The sequence below is a fragment of the Saccopteryx leptura genome, chromosome 1, assembly GCF_036850995.1.
Source record: "Saccopteryx leptura isolate mSacLep1 chromosome 1, mSacLep1_pri_phased_curated, whole genome shotgun sequence".
NCBI lineage: Eukaryota > Metazoa > Chordata > Mammalia > Chiroptera > Emballonuridae > Saccopteryx > Saccopteryx leptura.
Window position 1 is genome coordinate 136,315,538 of NC_089503.1, and position 16,735 is coordinate 136,332,272.

At 43.1% G+C, this 16,735-nt stretch overlaps 2 protein-coding genes across 3 annotated transcripts in view; one reads left to right on the top strand and one right to left on the bottom strand.

The window, feature by feature from the left end:
• Nucleotides 1–792: 792 nt before the first annotated feature.
• Nucleotides 793–6,176, bottom strand: LOC136388133 (uncharacterized). The gene is made up of 3 exons (XM_066360121.1): nucleotides 6,096–6,176; nucleotides 5,298–5,902; nucleotides 793–2,583 (listed from the first exon to the last, which is right to left on the bottom strand). The coding sequence occupies exons 1-3, from the start codon at nucleotides 6,174–6,176 to the stop codon at nucleotides 2,553–2,555; spliced, it is 717 nt and encodes a 238-aa protein (XP_066216218.1). The 3' UTR covers nucleotides 793–2,552.
• A 288-nt stretch (nucleotides 6,177–6,464) lies between these two features.
• ZSWIM6 (zinc finger SWIM-type containing 6) overlaps nucleotides 6,465–16,735 on the top strand; it is a 200,067-nt gene continuing 189,796 nt past the window's right edge. For both annotated transcript variants that reach the window (XM_066375653.1, XM_066375663.1), the window contains exon 1: nucleotides 6,465–7,113. In XM_066375653.1, the coding sequence (XP_066231750.1) occupies nucleotides 6,474–7,113 (640 nt within the window). In that variant the 5' untranslated portion in view covers nucleotides 6,465–6,473. The remainder of the gene's footprint in view (nucleotides 7,114–16,735) is intronic.

Here is a 16,735-nt window from a genome sequence, read left to right on the forward strand (position 1 = left end):
TTTTTTTTAATCCCACTTGCCAGAGGTAAATAATATGGAAGTAAATATTTTCACTTTATCCAAATAAATAGTACTTTTGTGTCTATTTTGTGGCAAATATAACAAAATACTTAGAAGTTAGATATTAAAAAGTAGAAAGACTAAAAGCTATAATTAAATGTGGCATTTCCTATTTCTTTTCGGCATTCCTAGATTCTAAGCTGGTTTGGAGGCCTGTTAAACACAGTTTCTGAGATGGTTTTCATTTGATGAGACTTTCATTACTGCACTTTGGATTGAAACAAACAGCAGAATGATAATAGTCTGGTTAGTTATCACAATACTGATATTGTACACAGACTATATTTACACAATTTTTGCTAAAAATTAATAAGAGTAGGCTCTCTAACAGTTTATAAAAGCAAACACCTTTTACTTCTCCAAATTAAAAAATTTGAAGTGATTTTATTTGGAAAGCAAATTGCCAGCCTGATTTTTTTTATATTGAGATATAATTATTTATTTTTCAAAATTCTAGATTGTAACTTTAAAGGTTTCCATCTTAACAGAATATCCTGTTCTTAGAAGTAGGATGGACAAGAGTGCTTTGTTGATCAGTAGCTAAACATATTTCTTATAATTACAGCCAATTTTAAAGGGTATGTCTTAGGGAATAAAACAGTGGGTTACTGGCCCTGGCCGGTTGGCTCAGTGGTAGAGCGTCGGCCTGGCGTGTGGAAGTCCCGGGTTCGATTCCCGGCCAGGGCACACAGGAGAAGCGCCCATCTGCTTCTCCACCCCTCCCCCTCTCCTTCCTCTCTGTCTCTCTCTTCCCCTCCCACAGCTGAGGCTCCATTGGAGCAAAAGATGGCCTGGGCGCTGGGGATGGCTCCTTGGCCTCTGCCCCAGGCGCTAGAGTGGCTCTAGTTGCAACGGAGCGTCGCCCCCTGGTGGGCGTGCCAGGCGGATCCCGGTCGAGCACATGCTGGAGTCTGTCTGACTGTCTCTGCCCGTTTCCGGCTTCAGAAAAATACAAAAACAAACAAACAAACAAACAAAAAAACCCAAAACAAACAAACAAAAAAGTGGGTTACTGATAATATGGCACTGAATTTGATGTTTCCAAATTTTGCCTATTCTGAAGCCCTCTGCAGATGAGATATAAAGGAAATTTCTGTTTTATCAAGTACACAGAGCAATTTTTTTGATCTGGAAAGTTTGGGAAATGATGGATAATGGAGAAAATTCTGCCTTTATTGTCAGACAGACTAAACTTAAAATCCTACTTGGCCAGACTAGAGCCAAAAAACTTCTGGCGAATTGCTCCCAGACTCATTAGTTTCTGTGGGGGGTTACTGGGGCACCAAATGAGTGACTGACTGTAAAGGACTTAAAAATTTGTCTGCACCCACTCTCTAAAAAAATATTAATAGCAAAGTATTAGTGGTTTGACTCTCCAGAATTTAACAAAGTTGAGGTGGATCAAAAATTTTCCCCACTTCAAAGATGGAGCAGTTGTTTTAAATTGATTAACTTCAGGTCAATCATCCCCTGTCCACTTCTTATTTTGCCCAAAAACCTAGTTGATAGAAATGATTGCCCACAAAAATGCTCATGGCACTTTTCCCTTTTATTGGACATTTTGTCCTGATGAAGTGTCATCTGTAATTTTCACTTGTTTTTTGCCACATAGAGTAGAATTCTCTGTCCTTCCACTGGAGGGGAGAATAATGCCTCCTTAATAGGCTAACTATGCTGTTTAAGGCTTTTCTTCACATCTAAACAGATAAATATAGTATGCGGAACATAACTGGCTTTGGTTATAATAGTCCAAGTGTCTGAGTATGAGGAAGAGCATGGAAATATGCATAACTGTGTCCATCTTCAAATAACTTGAGGTTCCTTGGACCTAATCAATTCGTGTGTCTTGAAATCTTCTAATGGCAAATTATACTCTTAATTAGCTGAGATGACTAGCAATAATGATGAGGCAATGCCACTTCTTTCTCTCTGCAGGCTTCCTCCTTAGAAGGCTTGTACTGTATAAAGTTCTTGCCACCAAAGTGTACTTTTCAAGTTTGAGTGTAAAGAAGATTCATTTGGGGAGTGACTGTAAATTTCTGTTCCCAGTTCCAGAACTGTGTGCATTATGCTCTGGGGACTCTAAGGATTTCTCTTGGAAAATTACTGCTCCACGAATTTGATATCTGATGAATTTAATTCAAAATTTTCATTTTTAAATTAAAGGTGGGTAGAGGAGCCATGATAGATCTCTGAATAGGACTACACTGCCACCCTCAAATAAATTCCTTTGCCATCCATCCATCTGTACATTCATGCATCCAACTGCAACAGTCCAGGTGCTAGGGGACAGGTGCCTCTCTTCCTTGCAGCCATGTTTATGGAGTCCTGGAAGTCCTGTTTATGAAGTCTGCCTGAGATCTTTGCTCTTAACCACACTGGCCAAAGTAGTGGTGTGTTGTAAGATGATGCACCACTGCAGCTGTCGACTTTCTGTACTTTGATTTTCTACCATTGCCTAATGGTAAATATGGAAACATAACCAGAGGCCTTTAGCCCTGATTTGGTCCCTGGGGTAGGTGCCTGTTTGAAAAGAGAAATTATAAGTAATTTAGTAATGATTTCTATGAACACCAGAAAAACACTATAAATACCCCAAAATTGAGGGGTAGCACAGTACCAGCCAAGAATGACATACTGTCACTCACTTCTCCCTTGGCTCATGGTGTAGCTGACCTCCGAGAAGACAGAAACTTAGTAGTGCAGTGTGGGGCACTTGGGACTGCAAAGATGGCTCAGGCATAATCCCGACCCTCAGAGAGTATCTAACTAGTGAAGAGAGAGAAAACGAATGGCTTAAGCCAGTGTAAACATAACTGTGATGCTAGGCAGAATGGTATAAATGTCACAAGAGAGATCCAAAGCATCGGAGGGGCTTGAGGAGAGAGAGATCACACATCCAGGTTGGTTTCCTCTGAGGAAGTGGCATTTGAGCTAGTCCTTGGAATTTGACAAGGGTAGGAATTTGACAAGTTGCAAGGGAAGAGATATTCTAGGCAGCAGGAATATCCTGAGCAAATGTGCAGAGCGGAAAATGGGGATGACTTCTGTGGTACTGGGAGAAGTCCTGTCGGGACTAACAAAATTATCTGTTGGGGAACTGGAAGTTCTGTTGGGCTTTAGTGGGAAATGAGGCTCAAAAGTTGGGGTTTGGTCAAGATCATATCTGAGTTTGGACTTTGTTCCAGTAGGCAGCAGGAAGCTATTGAAAGGCACTTGAGCAAAAGGGTGACACCATCACATTTGAAGAAGCACAGCAGCTGGGTGGAGGATGTGGAGGAAGAAAGGTTACACAGACATACTAGTGAGGAGGCTCTGTAGAGTGAGGTGGAGGAATAGCAGAGCAGTGAGAGGGGCTGGAATAGACAACATGGCAAATAAACCTATATAGGAGTTGAAGGCAGACGCAGAGAGAAATAAAGCTTCTGTGCTTATGAGCAGGTGGCAACAGTAATAACAATCGAAGGAAAGGAAAGAGAATCTCGTTTCCAGGAAAAGGTGGAACTTCAGGTTTGAGGTAGCCATGAGCACCCTCATGGCAAAAGAAAAGGAAGCTGGCCATTAGGAAAAAATAAGTGAGGTGAAACAGAGACTATGGATAGGAGTTGAAAATGGGGGAAACTCTCCAACGGGCGGGTCACCAAGAATGGAGAAGAGGACAATGATAGGTTATAGTGCAAGGTGAATATTAAACAGTTTGAAGGAAAAAAAAAAACCCCAAAACAAACAGAAGATGATGAGTTGGAGATGTTGGAGGGATAGGAGAGTTTCAGGGAAGCAAGGGAAGAAATACAGTTCAAGAGGAAGAGAGTGGTCTTAGTGTAAGAGGCTGCAGAGGGAAAAACAGGTCAGGCTAAGACGGTGGCTCTGGATTTGTCTTCAAATTAAACTAAATCCCTCCAATGTAAGACAATGCCTTACATCCAGTCTTTTTGGTTCATTACAAAGTCGAGGTGTCTCAACGTTAGGCACCTTCAAAGGTGTCTATTTTCCTATTTAGTACGAATTAATTTCTTCCACTAACACCTTCTTTGACCCCGAATGAGTCACTTACCCTGTCCTGGGGCACCAGTTTTGTCATCTCTAATTTTCCAGTTCAGTGATTCTACGTATGTATGTATATATATGAAAATGCTGGGAAATCCACACAATAGTATACAAACCTATATCCTACTATGACTGTATTTGGCGACTATAAAGCCCAAATTGTATTTTACTTTTCGACTTACTTTGTATTCCTATCATATATATATATGATTTATATATATTTATATTACACAAATTTATATTATATACTGTATATATAATTTAAAACATTTTTATTTTTAAGAAGTCCAGAATGGAACAACTGGAAGAAAGAGCCTTCCCTCTCCCATTTGTTATAGATATTTTTTCAGGGTTCTGCCCAGGCCTTTTCCTAAGCATTGAGGAGGTGCCCAGAAAAACATCAGAGGGATATACAAAAACATAATGTCACCAAAATTTTCCTAATAAGTAAGGCAACTATGGAAAGTCTGCCAGTGTCCCATCCCTCTGGGACCTGCAGCCAGAGGCTTGCTAAGGCCTAACAAGGGGAAGAGCCAAGAGCTGGAGCTCGAGATCTCCCAGGCTTCGTCCTTGAATGGACGATTTTCTTTGAAACTCGGAAGCGCTCTATCCCTTTAAGTTCAGGGAACGAGGCAGGCAGGTGTTAGCCAATAACCTTAAAAGATGAGAAAGTGCCAAAGGAGATACAGTTTATCTGCTACAATAGCGATAGTATCAGTAACATAGTTTACAGTAAAAACAGAAGGTGGAGCAAAGAGTAAAGACGTCTCTAATGTGCTAATTAAGCCCGTGGCGTCGACCCAGACTTGACCGAGCTCTGCGGAGTGAGAACAATGTCCGCAGGATTCCTGGTTCAGCCCGGTACTAGCTTTACTTCCCCGGCGCCCTCGCACTAGCGAGCTGCGCTCTTCACTCTCTCGATCGCCTGTTCCCCAAGCTGCTTATCCCGGGAGGATGGGCCATTTGGGCGCCGCCAGGGCGGCGGAGAGCGCGGCGCGCATCCCGAGCGCCCTGGCTTCCCGCAGCCCGGCACTCCGCGCGGAGCCGAGCCGCAGATCCAAGTGCGCACTGAGCGCGCTCGCAGCCACCGTCCACAGACGCGAGTCCGGGGAGCTCCGTCTGCAACGGGCTGGGCTATGCGCGCGCGCTCGTGGGATGTGTGCGCGCGCTTCCGAAGCGTGTGTACTCACAAAGGTGTGTTTGCTAAATCCACTGTCCGGGTGTACTCTCCACCGCGAATGGTAACACCCCAGACCTGGAGCGGGGTCTCGGCGGCGCGGCTGCGGGAGCGATGAAGACCGGTTCTAGTTCTCCAGCTCCGCTCTGGGATGAGGGAGCGCGAGGGCGGGGCGGCCGCGGCCCGCTTGGAACGCGTGCCGCCCAGCTGCCGAGTAGGTTCCGAGCGCTCTGTGCATTTTCGGACACCTCGGCCGGCTTGAACCCCAAGCCCAGCCGTGACGGAGCGAACGTGAGTCACACTCAAGGATGCGTGCGCTGCATCCACGCGGGGTAGCGGAGTGGGCACTTTCCTTCCCCACCCGGGTCTGCAAAAGTGAACTGGAAAACAGCCTCTGAGCGCAGCCTCCTCCCACTTCCCCGGCGCCGCTGCAGCCCGGGCTGAGAGTGGGGGGGAGGGTTCCCCCGGACTAGCTGGAGGGGAAGCGGGCAGCCGGGCGGCTACAGCTGCACCTCCTCCGCCTTCCTCTCCACCCCCGTCCCCTGGGCTCCACGCCGCATTTCTTTGTTTTGAAAGCACCTCCTCCGCCCAGAGGCTTTTCCCCCCCGCGGGTTGGTTCTAGTGAGGGGCGGGGCCCGAGGGCTGAAGCCCCACCCCCCACTTTGCCCAGACCCCCTCCTCAGTCTACTCCTAATTTCTCTTTCCCTCCCCGTTGCGACCCACGAGGTGCGTCCTCACTTGCCGAACGTTAAAAGGAGGTAGGGTATTGGAACGGGAAGTTGAGGAGCATGGGGTGCAGGTACCCACCCACCTTGGGCCAAGTCCGGCGGCCCGCGTCCTCCCGCGGGAACCCCACCTGAGCCCCGCCTCTCACGTCACAGCAGCCTGACATTCTCACAGCCCACCCGGTATCCAACTCCACCGCCCCCTACCCCCTATGTCCGCAGAGTGCTCTATTTATGTTTCAGCCCATCGATTTGCATAAGCCACACCCCCAGCCTTAGGTTCCCCTATCGGTACCCCGCCTCATCTCTGACGTCACGGAACAGGCCCCACCCTTAGTGCCCGTACAAGGAGCGGCGGGCCCTAGATGGCAGCGTGGCGTCGCGGCGGCGTGTGCGTGTCGCGCTTCCTTGTGCCGTTTATAGGGTCCCGGCACTTCCGCTGTTGGGTTAGAAGCGGCGCGGTCATGGCGGAGCGCGGACAGCAGCCTCCTCCCGCGAAACGGCTGTGCTGCCGGCCGGGCGGCGGCGGCGGCGGCGGAGGCAGCAGCGGCGGCGGAGGAGCGGGTGGCGGCTATAGCTCTGCTTGTCGACCGGGCCCGCGGGCGGGCGGTGCGGCTGCGGTGGCGAGCGGGGGCGGCACAGCGCTGGTTTTGCTGCCGCCGGGCAAGACCCAAAGCCCGGAGTCGCTGCTGGACATCGCGGCGCGCAAGGTGGCGGAGAAGTGGCCGTTTCAGCGCGTGGAGGAGCGCTTTGAGCGCATCCCGGAGCCGGTGCAGCGCCGCATCGTCTACTGGTCCTTTCCCCGCAGCGAGCGGGAGATCTGCATGTACTCGTCCTTCAACACCGGCAGCGGCGCCGCGGGCGGCCCCGGAGACGACAGCGGCGGCCCCGGCGGCGCGGGCGGCGGTGCTGGCGGCGCGGGCACCGGCAGCTCCTCGTCTTCGCCGGCCGCCACCTCCGTCGCCGCCGGCGCCGCCGCCGGGACTGGGGCCCCGTCGGTGGGTGCCGCCGGGGCGGCGGACGCCGGCGACGAGACACGGCTGCCCTTCCGCCGAGGCATCGCGCTGTTGGAGAGCGGCTGCGTCGACAACGTTCTGCAAGTCGGTGAGTCACGGGGCAGCGGCGGGGCTGTCTGTCCGTCTGTCCGTCCGTCAGTCCCTCGGGGGCGGGGCGCCTGCTCCCTCTCCTCTGGTAGCCTCTCACCCCGGCGTGCGCCCGCAGCCCTGCCCGATGCCTTCGCTGGCCCGGACGGTTCTCCGAGCGGAGCGCCCATTTCCTCTCCGCCCCTCCCCGCCCCCTGTCTCCCCGGACGGGCCAGCGCGAGTGGGAAATGAATCAGCAGGACGCGCCCCGCGGCGGGGTCGGGTGCTCGGGACTCGTTTCATTCTAATCCCTCCTCCTGGGGAGCATGTCCTGGAGGGCTGCTCCCTTTTTTTGAGGTGTGTGTGTGGATGTGGACAAAGGCGCTGGCCGACGGCCGGGCTCCGGCGGAGGGTGTGTGGCGGGGCCGTGCGGGGCGGGGGAGGGGGCGCGGGCCGCACAGACAATGCCGGCTGGGGCCGAGCCGGCGGCCGGGCCGCGCTCTGCGCTCTCCTTCCTCTGTTCCCTTGTCTGACATCCGCTCCTTTCTTTCTCCTCTTTACCCTCCCCGCCCCTTCGTTTTGAGGGGAGGGGAGTACATTTTAATGCCACTTGGTGGCCGCTCCTCTTAGGGCTTCGACGGGTTGGTGGCAGCGACGCTCCGGGGTCGCTGCGGCGTCTGGTCTGGCCCAGGCGACCTCCGCTGGCTGCCCGGGGATTTAAATGTCTTTTTTCCCTTCGTGTCTCTCCTGTGTCGGAGCAGCGCAGGAGGGAGGAGGCGGCGGGCTGGACTCTTGGGGGATCTCTCACCGACCGGACACCCCGAATTAAATGGCGCGAGTCCGGGAATGAGCGGCTCACGCTTCCCTTTTCTTTGCGGCCGCGGCGGTGCCCCGGGGCTCTTGCCGCCTGAGTTTGGTTTGTGCAGTGTGGCCCTGTGGTCGTCCTCGGTGGGAGCCGGGGCGCAGTTACGGACTCTGCGCTCTCAGCCGGCGGCAGTAGGAGCGCGAGGCCAAGGGGCTCCGCGCCGCTCCCGCGTCCCTCTTGGCGCGGCCGCCTGGCAGCGGGGCACGACCCTGCACTTTGTTCTCATTTTCAGGTTTATTTGTGCCTCTTTCAGTTTTCTGTCACTCTCCGAAAAGGGGAAATCAAACAAAAGAGTCTCTATTTCTTTTCAGAGCTTGTAAAGTAGAAGGTATTTGACAAAGGCGAGAGAAGGACTTGTGATTTAAAGCTGTATAGCTTTCCTTTCTCTGACAGACCATGAGAGTTTCCCCAAATACTGAGTTTGAAAGCTTTCCTTGTCTTCCCCCAGCCCACCCCAGTGCGTGCGTGCGTGTGTGTGTGTGTGTGTGTTCCCCTGGCCTGATACCTTTTTTAGCCATAGCGATGGAAATGTTTGAGCTGACTGAAAAGAACAATGCTATAAGTGAAACTTCCCTCTCCATATTTTTCTACTGGTCGCAAATGGCATATTTTTTACTCCCTTCCATGTTGTTTTGCACTTTAAATTGTAGTGGACGGGGTAGTTAATGAATGGGGAGAGATTTGGAAGCATCACTGTCTCTGATTTTTAATCTTTCCGTTGTCGGCTCCTTTTATCTTTATTTTTGGGAGTTGGGTAGAGGTCTGGATAGCGTCCCCAAGAGAGAATTCAGATCTGTTTTAATCCCGTCTGTTTAATTTGAATTCTAGTGTAATCTGCAAACGTGGTTTTTTGCATGGTCATTTATTTCCAAAGGCATCCCCTAGTGTTGCCTTTCTAGGTTCAGCACCCTTTCCTTCTGTCTTAATGGGGGTTCAACTTTTGAGGTTATCTATCCATCCTTTTTGTTTTTTTTTTAAACTAATCAACACTTTCAAGTTCTTTTTCCCCCTTTCTTTCCCTGCCGTGTTGGAATGGATTGAAGGCATCTATGGGGTTCTCTGTACAACAAACTAGAGTTTGCGAATTTTTATGGCTAGGCTGGCAACGTTGAGGTATTTTTTCCCCCCTTCTGTGCTTGATTCTGCTTGCAAGCAATGAGGAATGACAGGAGAGCACATAGGGAGGGTTTCTTGGCTGATTGCATTTAAGCCAGGAATTCACTGTGAAAATAAAGCCAAGGAGTGATAAATAAAAGATGCAATCTTCTCTAGGAGACAGTCACACAGCGTGGGCTTTGCCGGCTTTCATCAGTGAAGAGGCCTGGGTGAGTTGCAAAAGAAAATAGTAACTTTTGAGTAGTCCCCGAAGGGGAAGAAGACCACTGAATGGAGTTGGCATTGGTTTATGTGAAGTAGTATGATGCTTCTTAGAGTTTTGAAGAGTTGACCACCCCTTTGGAAACACATACATGTTAAAGAAGTTCTGCAGGAATTGTGGAAAATATTCTTTTTTTCCCCTCTCTGAGTTCTGCCAATTTTCTTAACTTCCAAGTTGTATTACTTGTTGTGCCAGTCAGCTTAGAGCTGTTAAATGCCTGGCAGCTGGCACTGTGAGATAGAAAACTTATGACCAGATTTATTTATTTTTTGATGGAGAATGGAGAGAATGGCTAGATTAACCATCTAATTTAGCTCTAAGTGGTGGTTTGAATTGGTATACTAAAGAGGCTTATTTTATAATTTGTGATTTGAGGTAGAATTCTTTTTCGCTTCAGAACCTGAAATGGAACAGTACAGTGTTGATAGTATCATAAGCAATTTTCTGGTATTGCAAAATTACAGGTTTGTTTGTGTAGGGAGTATTCATTGACTTTTGTAGAGTTGACTAAATTATAGCTACAATAGGGAAAATCCAGTTATGGACTTTATTTTACGTTTACACTGTTGAAGATAATTTAAAGATTGAGAATTGAGACTTCCCAGAAATTGAGCAGACTAGTTTTCAGCTCCTGGATTTTAAGAAGACATTCAATTAAAAAAAATTAAACTCTTGGTATGGTAGTTGTAAACAGTATTTAATTGGTAAAGAGCTTTTCATCAATTGATTATAGAAAGTTTTAGAGAAAGTATAGTTTCTTTTTGTTAAATAATGATATATTTGAACTATCATTGAAGGGGCTTATACGTTAATATTAGTGATACCATTTAAGTTATGATTTACAGGTCACATAAAAAAATTTCCCCAAAATTTTATTTGGGAAAGAACTTAATAAGGTGTAAAGTTTGAATTATAAAGGAAAATACATAAATGCAATTGCGTAAAAATATCTAAAAGTTTCTGTAGGTCTGAAAACATGAGAAAACCAAGTTAAACAGCTAACTGGAGCAAATATTTTTAGCATGTTTGACCAAAGGCTGACAGAAAACTCCAAAAAATTGGTTAAAGAGATGAATAATCCAGTAGAAAAGTGGGTAACACATTTCACAAAGAAGTGCACATGACTAAACTTAAATCATCTTTACTCTCTTACAAAGAGACACAAGTGAAAATAATATGCTATTTTCATCTATCACATCGAGGAATACTAACAAAGTGGATAGGTAGTACTTAGAATGGGTTGTGGGGGTGGGAGAGGAGGAGGATACTGCTTCTCTGCTGCTTGGCGCAATATTTTTGTGTAATTTCTAGGAATTTACCCTGTAGATATATTAATATTAGTGCTCAAAGATGTTTTGTACATTTACTCATTGCTGTATGGTTTGCAATATTGAAAAGCTGCAATCAGTCTACACTTCTAGCAGAAGGGAACTGATAAAAAAGAAGTACTTGTGGAATACTATGCAACCATGAAAAAGTGAAGTAGATTTATATATATATATCGACAAGAAAAGGTGACCCAAATAGTTTATTTAAAAACAAGCCAGTTGTTCATATAGTACGCTACAATTTGTTTAAAACAAAAAAGATAGACTTGCATATAGATGCATTAAAATGTCTAAAGTCTACCCAAGCAATTATTGAATAATGAATATCTTTGGAGAAGGGCAGTTAACTGAATAGGCAAGATTTTTTGTGGGCAGTTTTACTTTTCATTTTATGCCTGTTTTATGGTCAGATTTTTCTTAAATGTAGAAGCATATCTATTTTGCAATAAAAACCTTAGAAAAATTATTCTTGTGCTTCTAGTTCATTTATATTTTGTGTGTGTGTCCCCTTTCTGAAGACCAGGTGTTCACTCAATTTTTTTTTGTCTTTGAAACACACAGTTTCTTTATTTGTGACTAAATAATCATTTTAAAAGCAAGAAATCTCTAAACAAAACTAGGGTTTTACATTAGAAGGAAATAGATACGTTTTGAAAGGAGAAAGTTGCTTTTTTTTCCTGGTTAGTTTTTTTAAAAGATCGTTTTAAAAATTGATTTTTAGAGAGGAGGGGAAGATTGGGAAGCATCAGTTCATACTAGTTGCTTCTCACATGTGCTTTGCCAGGCAAGCCCAGGGATTCGAACTGGCAACCTCAGCATTCCAGGTCCAATGCTATATCCACTACGCCACCACAGGGTCAGGCACTGGTTAGTTTTTGAAGAAAAGAACATTGCCCAGAATTCTATTAACACTTGGGTAAACACATTCTTATGGTCTTTTAAGATTCATAGTTTAAAATTTTGTGTTTTAGTGGTGGCAAGGTAGTAAAAGTTGGTCATTTTTAGAATAAATAAAAATTTTAATCAGCTAATTTATTTAAGGTTAATTTATTGGCCTTTCTTAAGTATTTTAATTTTTCTTCCAGATCAGAGATTATTATATAAAGATTTGGTTCTAAGTTTCAGAATTGAAAATTTTGTTTATGATAATACATGCTAAATACATTTTCAAGACTAAAATAATTAATATAGAACAGTTTTGAATCAGATCTTTCACTTTTTTTGCCTTTGAATTAATGAAAAAGTACACAAAAGAAAATTTGAAACTAGGTGCATGGGCATTTAATTGTTGCTGTTCTATGTGAATTGAGATGTGATTTGCTTACACATTGGGTTTTGAAAGTGAATTCCTTGTATCAGTGGTCCTCAACCTTTTTTGGGCCACGGACCGGTTTAATGTCAGAAAATATTTTCACAGACCGGCCTTTAGGGTGGGACGGATAAATGTATCTCGTGACCGAGACAAGCGTCAAGAGTGAGTCTTAGACGGATGTAACAGAGGAAATCTGTTCATTTTTTAAAAATAAAACATCATTCAGACTTAAATATAAATAAAACGGAAATAATGTAAGTTATTTATTCTTTCTCTGCAGACCGGTACCAAATGGCCCACGGACTGGTACCGGTCCACGGCCTGGGGGTTGGGGACCACTGCCTTATATGTTCTGAGGGTAGTTCGGTTTTATAATATATACTTTGTTCTCTGATAGTATTGGTCCAAGTCTAAAGGATTCAGGAGGCAATGCTCTCTGTATTTAAAAGATTTCAAAATATTGGAAAGTGGAATTGCAGATTTGGACTAAGCAAACATTTCTACTCTTCTTCAGTCTTGAATTTCTTGCCACGTCTATGGCCATACCACCCTGAACGTGCCCGATCTCTTCTGAATTTCTTGCCACACAGTTGTATTTTGAATACACCCTTGGATCAAAAAACGGAAAGGCCATTCCCTTTGTTTTATTTGAGCTTTGCATTGAATTTCATTCCTTTTGCAGATGCGTTTGATGCGTTTCATTTTAAAAACTTTAGGATGCCTGTGGAACATCTACTTTAATAGAAGAATTACTGCAATTAATTGAATAATTCAAGTGATTATTGTCTAAAGTGTGTCTTGGCTCACTTTTTATGATGTTAATTTTAGGTCTCTTTTCTTTTCACAGTGGGTAATCAATTACTAGCAATTCTAACTCCCAATGTTTCATTTGGAGAGACAAAGACCAGTATATTTTTTATGCTTGCACTCATAATAAGAGTTAAGAATGCTTGATTTTGGCTTGTAATATGTTCAGTGAACAGGATAGCAGTGGAGGAATGACTGATGCTTTCTTTTAAGAAAGCTATTTGTTTTTTAAAATTACATGATTGGATCTATACTGATTCCACATACATGCTATATATTTTTGTGTTAGAAAATTAATTTTTTTCCGTGATGCAAAATGAATGTATTACCTTTACTTTAAGAAACTTACATGTACATATAATAGAACAGACTGATGTTGTGCTAGAAGTTTTTATAGGGCCATCATTAAACTTGAACTGCTGTTGACCTTCAACTGTTAATATTTAAGAGGACAGACATCCTAGAAAAGAAAGATTATAGGTAAGTATAAACATCTTAGACACAAAGCAGGTTATAGATGACTATTTTTTAAATGGTAATAAACTACATGGAACCAACAAAACCATTTTTAGTTACCTTTTAAATAACTGTGATACAATTTAAGAACCGTGATTTCTCACAACAAAAAACCCTAATTTAATTTTCTTGGCTTATTAATTTCTTGACATATCTAACTAAATGTTTAGGGATTACTGTAAATTAGGAAACATGAGCTCTTTCATCCTTTAAATGGATGGGAAGATTTTCCATCTCTTTTTGAGAAATCAGTATCGAATGATAATTTGGAGAAATATGTTACATAATCTTGTCCTATGAAAAGTGACTCTTGTTTCTCAATCCTAGCTAAAGTCTCAAAAATAAATGTGTTGGTCATATTTGTTTAAAAAAATCTGAGTACCTTTTCAGTTTTTGCTTTCAGTGCTTTGTGTTCTGCTTAGAATATGTTTTGTACATGGTTTTCAATTCTGTAAAAATAGGATGATTCCTTTATTTTTTCATCTAAAAAAGGTAGCTAAAAGCAAGCTTTGGAGAAAATGCAATGCATAGTCTACTTTTCATTTTGAACTTAAAGATTTACTTTCAGCTGGTAGTAAGTGAACTCTATTGTTAAGGGTATGCTATTTTATATTTGTGGAATTCACAAGTAACTAGTTTTGTGTCAGCTAACATGTATGTATTTACATATATTTATATTTTTGAAACTAATTTGATGATCACAAGTAAAGGAGACTCAAATGAACTCAGGTGTCATTTGAGTATGGTTACGTCAAGCATATTCCAGTGACCTCTGTGTATAGATGCAGTTGCATTGCTTCAAACAAAATATACTACCAGATGAGGGAAGCTGTTTTTATAAAATAACTTGCATGATAACTATTATTGACTTGTAGACTATGTAGGTTTTAGAGATGAAATGATAATTCTAGTTTCTTCCGTTTTGCTGATGAGAAAATTGAGGCACAGACAGGCGTAATTTGTGTAAAATTTTATGTCTCTTTCTCTACTACTCAGCTGCCTCTTACTTTTCTGGGAATGTTTGATCAGTCTCAGAAAATCTCAGAATACAGAGCAATGTTCTTCAATGTAAACTGACAGGAATGTTGGAGAGATTAGTTGGCTAACATTTTTTTGAATGTTACAAAGGTATTTTTAGACAGCATTTTGACTTTAGGCCACATTCTAATGGCTTCAGTTCATACTAAATACATAGTAGTGTAAGACATTTGTAGACCTGTTTGGCAATTGTAGTGATGTTCCAAAATGAGATTAAAGTTCAGGAGAAGTTACTTACGATTGCTTACTGCATGAAACTATATTATTATAGCTATGTGAATATATGATACATACGTGAAAGTATGTCTGCACCCATGTCATAAATAATTTACTGAGAGTTTAAAGTGCTTATGCAGAACAATAGAAGTGAACACTCAGTAAGAAATTTGACTGCTCTGAATTTAGTATTTTGATGAAAACTTATCCAGTAGTGTCTGTATTTGACCTATTTTGTACATTTTTCAGTGTTGTAGTATCCCACCACTTTCATCACCAGTGAATGGTATACATCTAACCCCCAGATACACTTCATTCATGTAACTAATGTGGCATCAAAATTTAGTAACCTTTGTAATTTTAAAGGCCTCTTTGATTTGGGGCTTTTCTTCATTGAGTTTAAAATGATTTATAGTGTACCTCCAAGTACCACTGCAACAACATTTACTATTGATAGTAATAATAACAGTTAACACTCTCATCATACTTAACCATGTGCCAGATGCTGTTCTAAGCACTTTATATTTCTTACCTAGTCCAGTGAGGTACTTTTATTCTCATCTTACTGATGAAGAAGCTGAAGCACAGGAGACAAGAGCAAGTAGTAACTTCTGTTCAAGGTCACGCAGGCTGGTATATTATGGAGCTACACACAGCCTGTCTGACTGGTACTCCTAACTCCTACTCTCTAACTCAGGGGTCCCCAAACTACGGCCCGGCCCTGCGGGCCACATGCGGCCCCCTGAGGCCGTTTATCCGGTCCCCGCTGCACTTCCGGAAGGGGCACCTCTTTCATTGGTGGTCAGTGAGAGGAGCATAGTTCCCATTGAAATACTGGTCAGTTTGTTGATTTAAATTTACTTGTTCTTTATTTTAAATATTGTATTTGTTCCCGTTTTGTTTTTTTACTTTAAAATAAGATCTGTGCAGTGTGCATAGGGATTTGTTTATAGTTTTTTTTATAGTCTGGCCCTCCAGTGGTCTGAGGGACAGTGAACTGGTCCCCTGTGTAAAAAGTTTGGGGACCCCTGCTCTAACTGATACTGCCTGTGACGCATCAACGTTAAAGAAGGTGCACCTAGGTTCATCTTCAGATTTAGTCTCTTACTTTCACAGTGGCCAGAATTTTAAATTGTATTCATAGCAATGATTTTTAACATGTGTTTTTAAAACTGGAATTAAAAACCTGTATTTTAAAAATGCCTTTTATGAATGAGTTTCAGCTTTGGAGGATGGTTGTGTGGGATGATGATTTTGATCACTTTCCATCAGACATTTTTAACTTTTGAAAGAGGAATAGATCTTTCTAGGATAGATCTAATTGTGGCATATATAGTATATAGTGAAGGTAATTTCTCAAAGTATATTTAAGAAATTATGTATTTACCTCTTTAAGGTCCTTTTTAAATGTTATGATTAAAAATTACACTTTTTTATCGCTGGTAAAAAGATTTAAAGTCTTTGAAAGAGATCATTGATTGAAAGGATGTTAATTGGAAGGATGCAGTAAAACCTGCCAGTACATCGAAACTCTTACTAAGCAAATAAGCTGATCAGATAAGTTGAAAGCTCATTTAACGAATTAATGTGCTTAAAATTCAGGTGACTCACTGCCTGGTCCTGGCTTATTTAATAGTCTGTTTACTTAAAGCATTTTTTCATTGTTAATTGGTGTCAGATCCATAATATTGGAAGGTATTATACAGAAAATATGCATAAGAAGATGCATAGAACTAGTTTACAGAAGCAAGGTTTAAATTTTTGTAGTGAGTTTAATTACACCAATATACTTTAGAATGCTATATGTGCCATGTTGTATGTGTTAAATATTTGCTGACAGTGATGAGCATTTTTATACGGGAAGTATAGGTATTTTATAATTTCAGTGTAGAGGGCGGAGCCTGGAAACTCCTCTGGTGTTGCTATTGGCCATTCTTGGTAAAGGCCTGCTGAAGTGGAAAGGTAGCACATTGTATTTGCTATTGCCAAACCTTTGCATCCTGCTACTGCTTTATATTAACTCATTTCTGCAGAGAATGTGGTTATGAATTTCATCATGTCTTTGTCATAAAATAAACCTTTACAACCCAAATACAAGAAGTTTATCTGATTGTTCTATGTAAGAACATTTTTTAATGTTTTCCCTCTTTCTTTTCCTCCCTCCCTCCCCCCTTTCTCTTTCTC

Coding starts and splice junctions, on each gene's coding strand:
- LOC136388133 (XM_066360121.1), bottom strand. CDS start 6,176: ATGTCAGGCTGCTGTGACGTGAGAGGCGGGGCTCAGGTGGGGTTCCCG. Junction 5,903..6,095: donor GCCGCCGGACTTGGCCCAAG/GTGGGTGGGTAC, acceptor GCCCCTCACTAG/AACCAACCCGCGGGGGGGAA. Junction 2,584..5,297: donor GATTTAGCAAACACACCTTT/GTGAGTACACAC, acceptor CTTTTCAAACAG/GCACCTACCCCAGGGACCAA.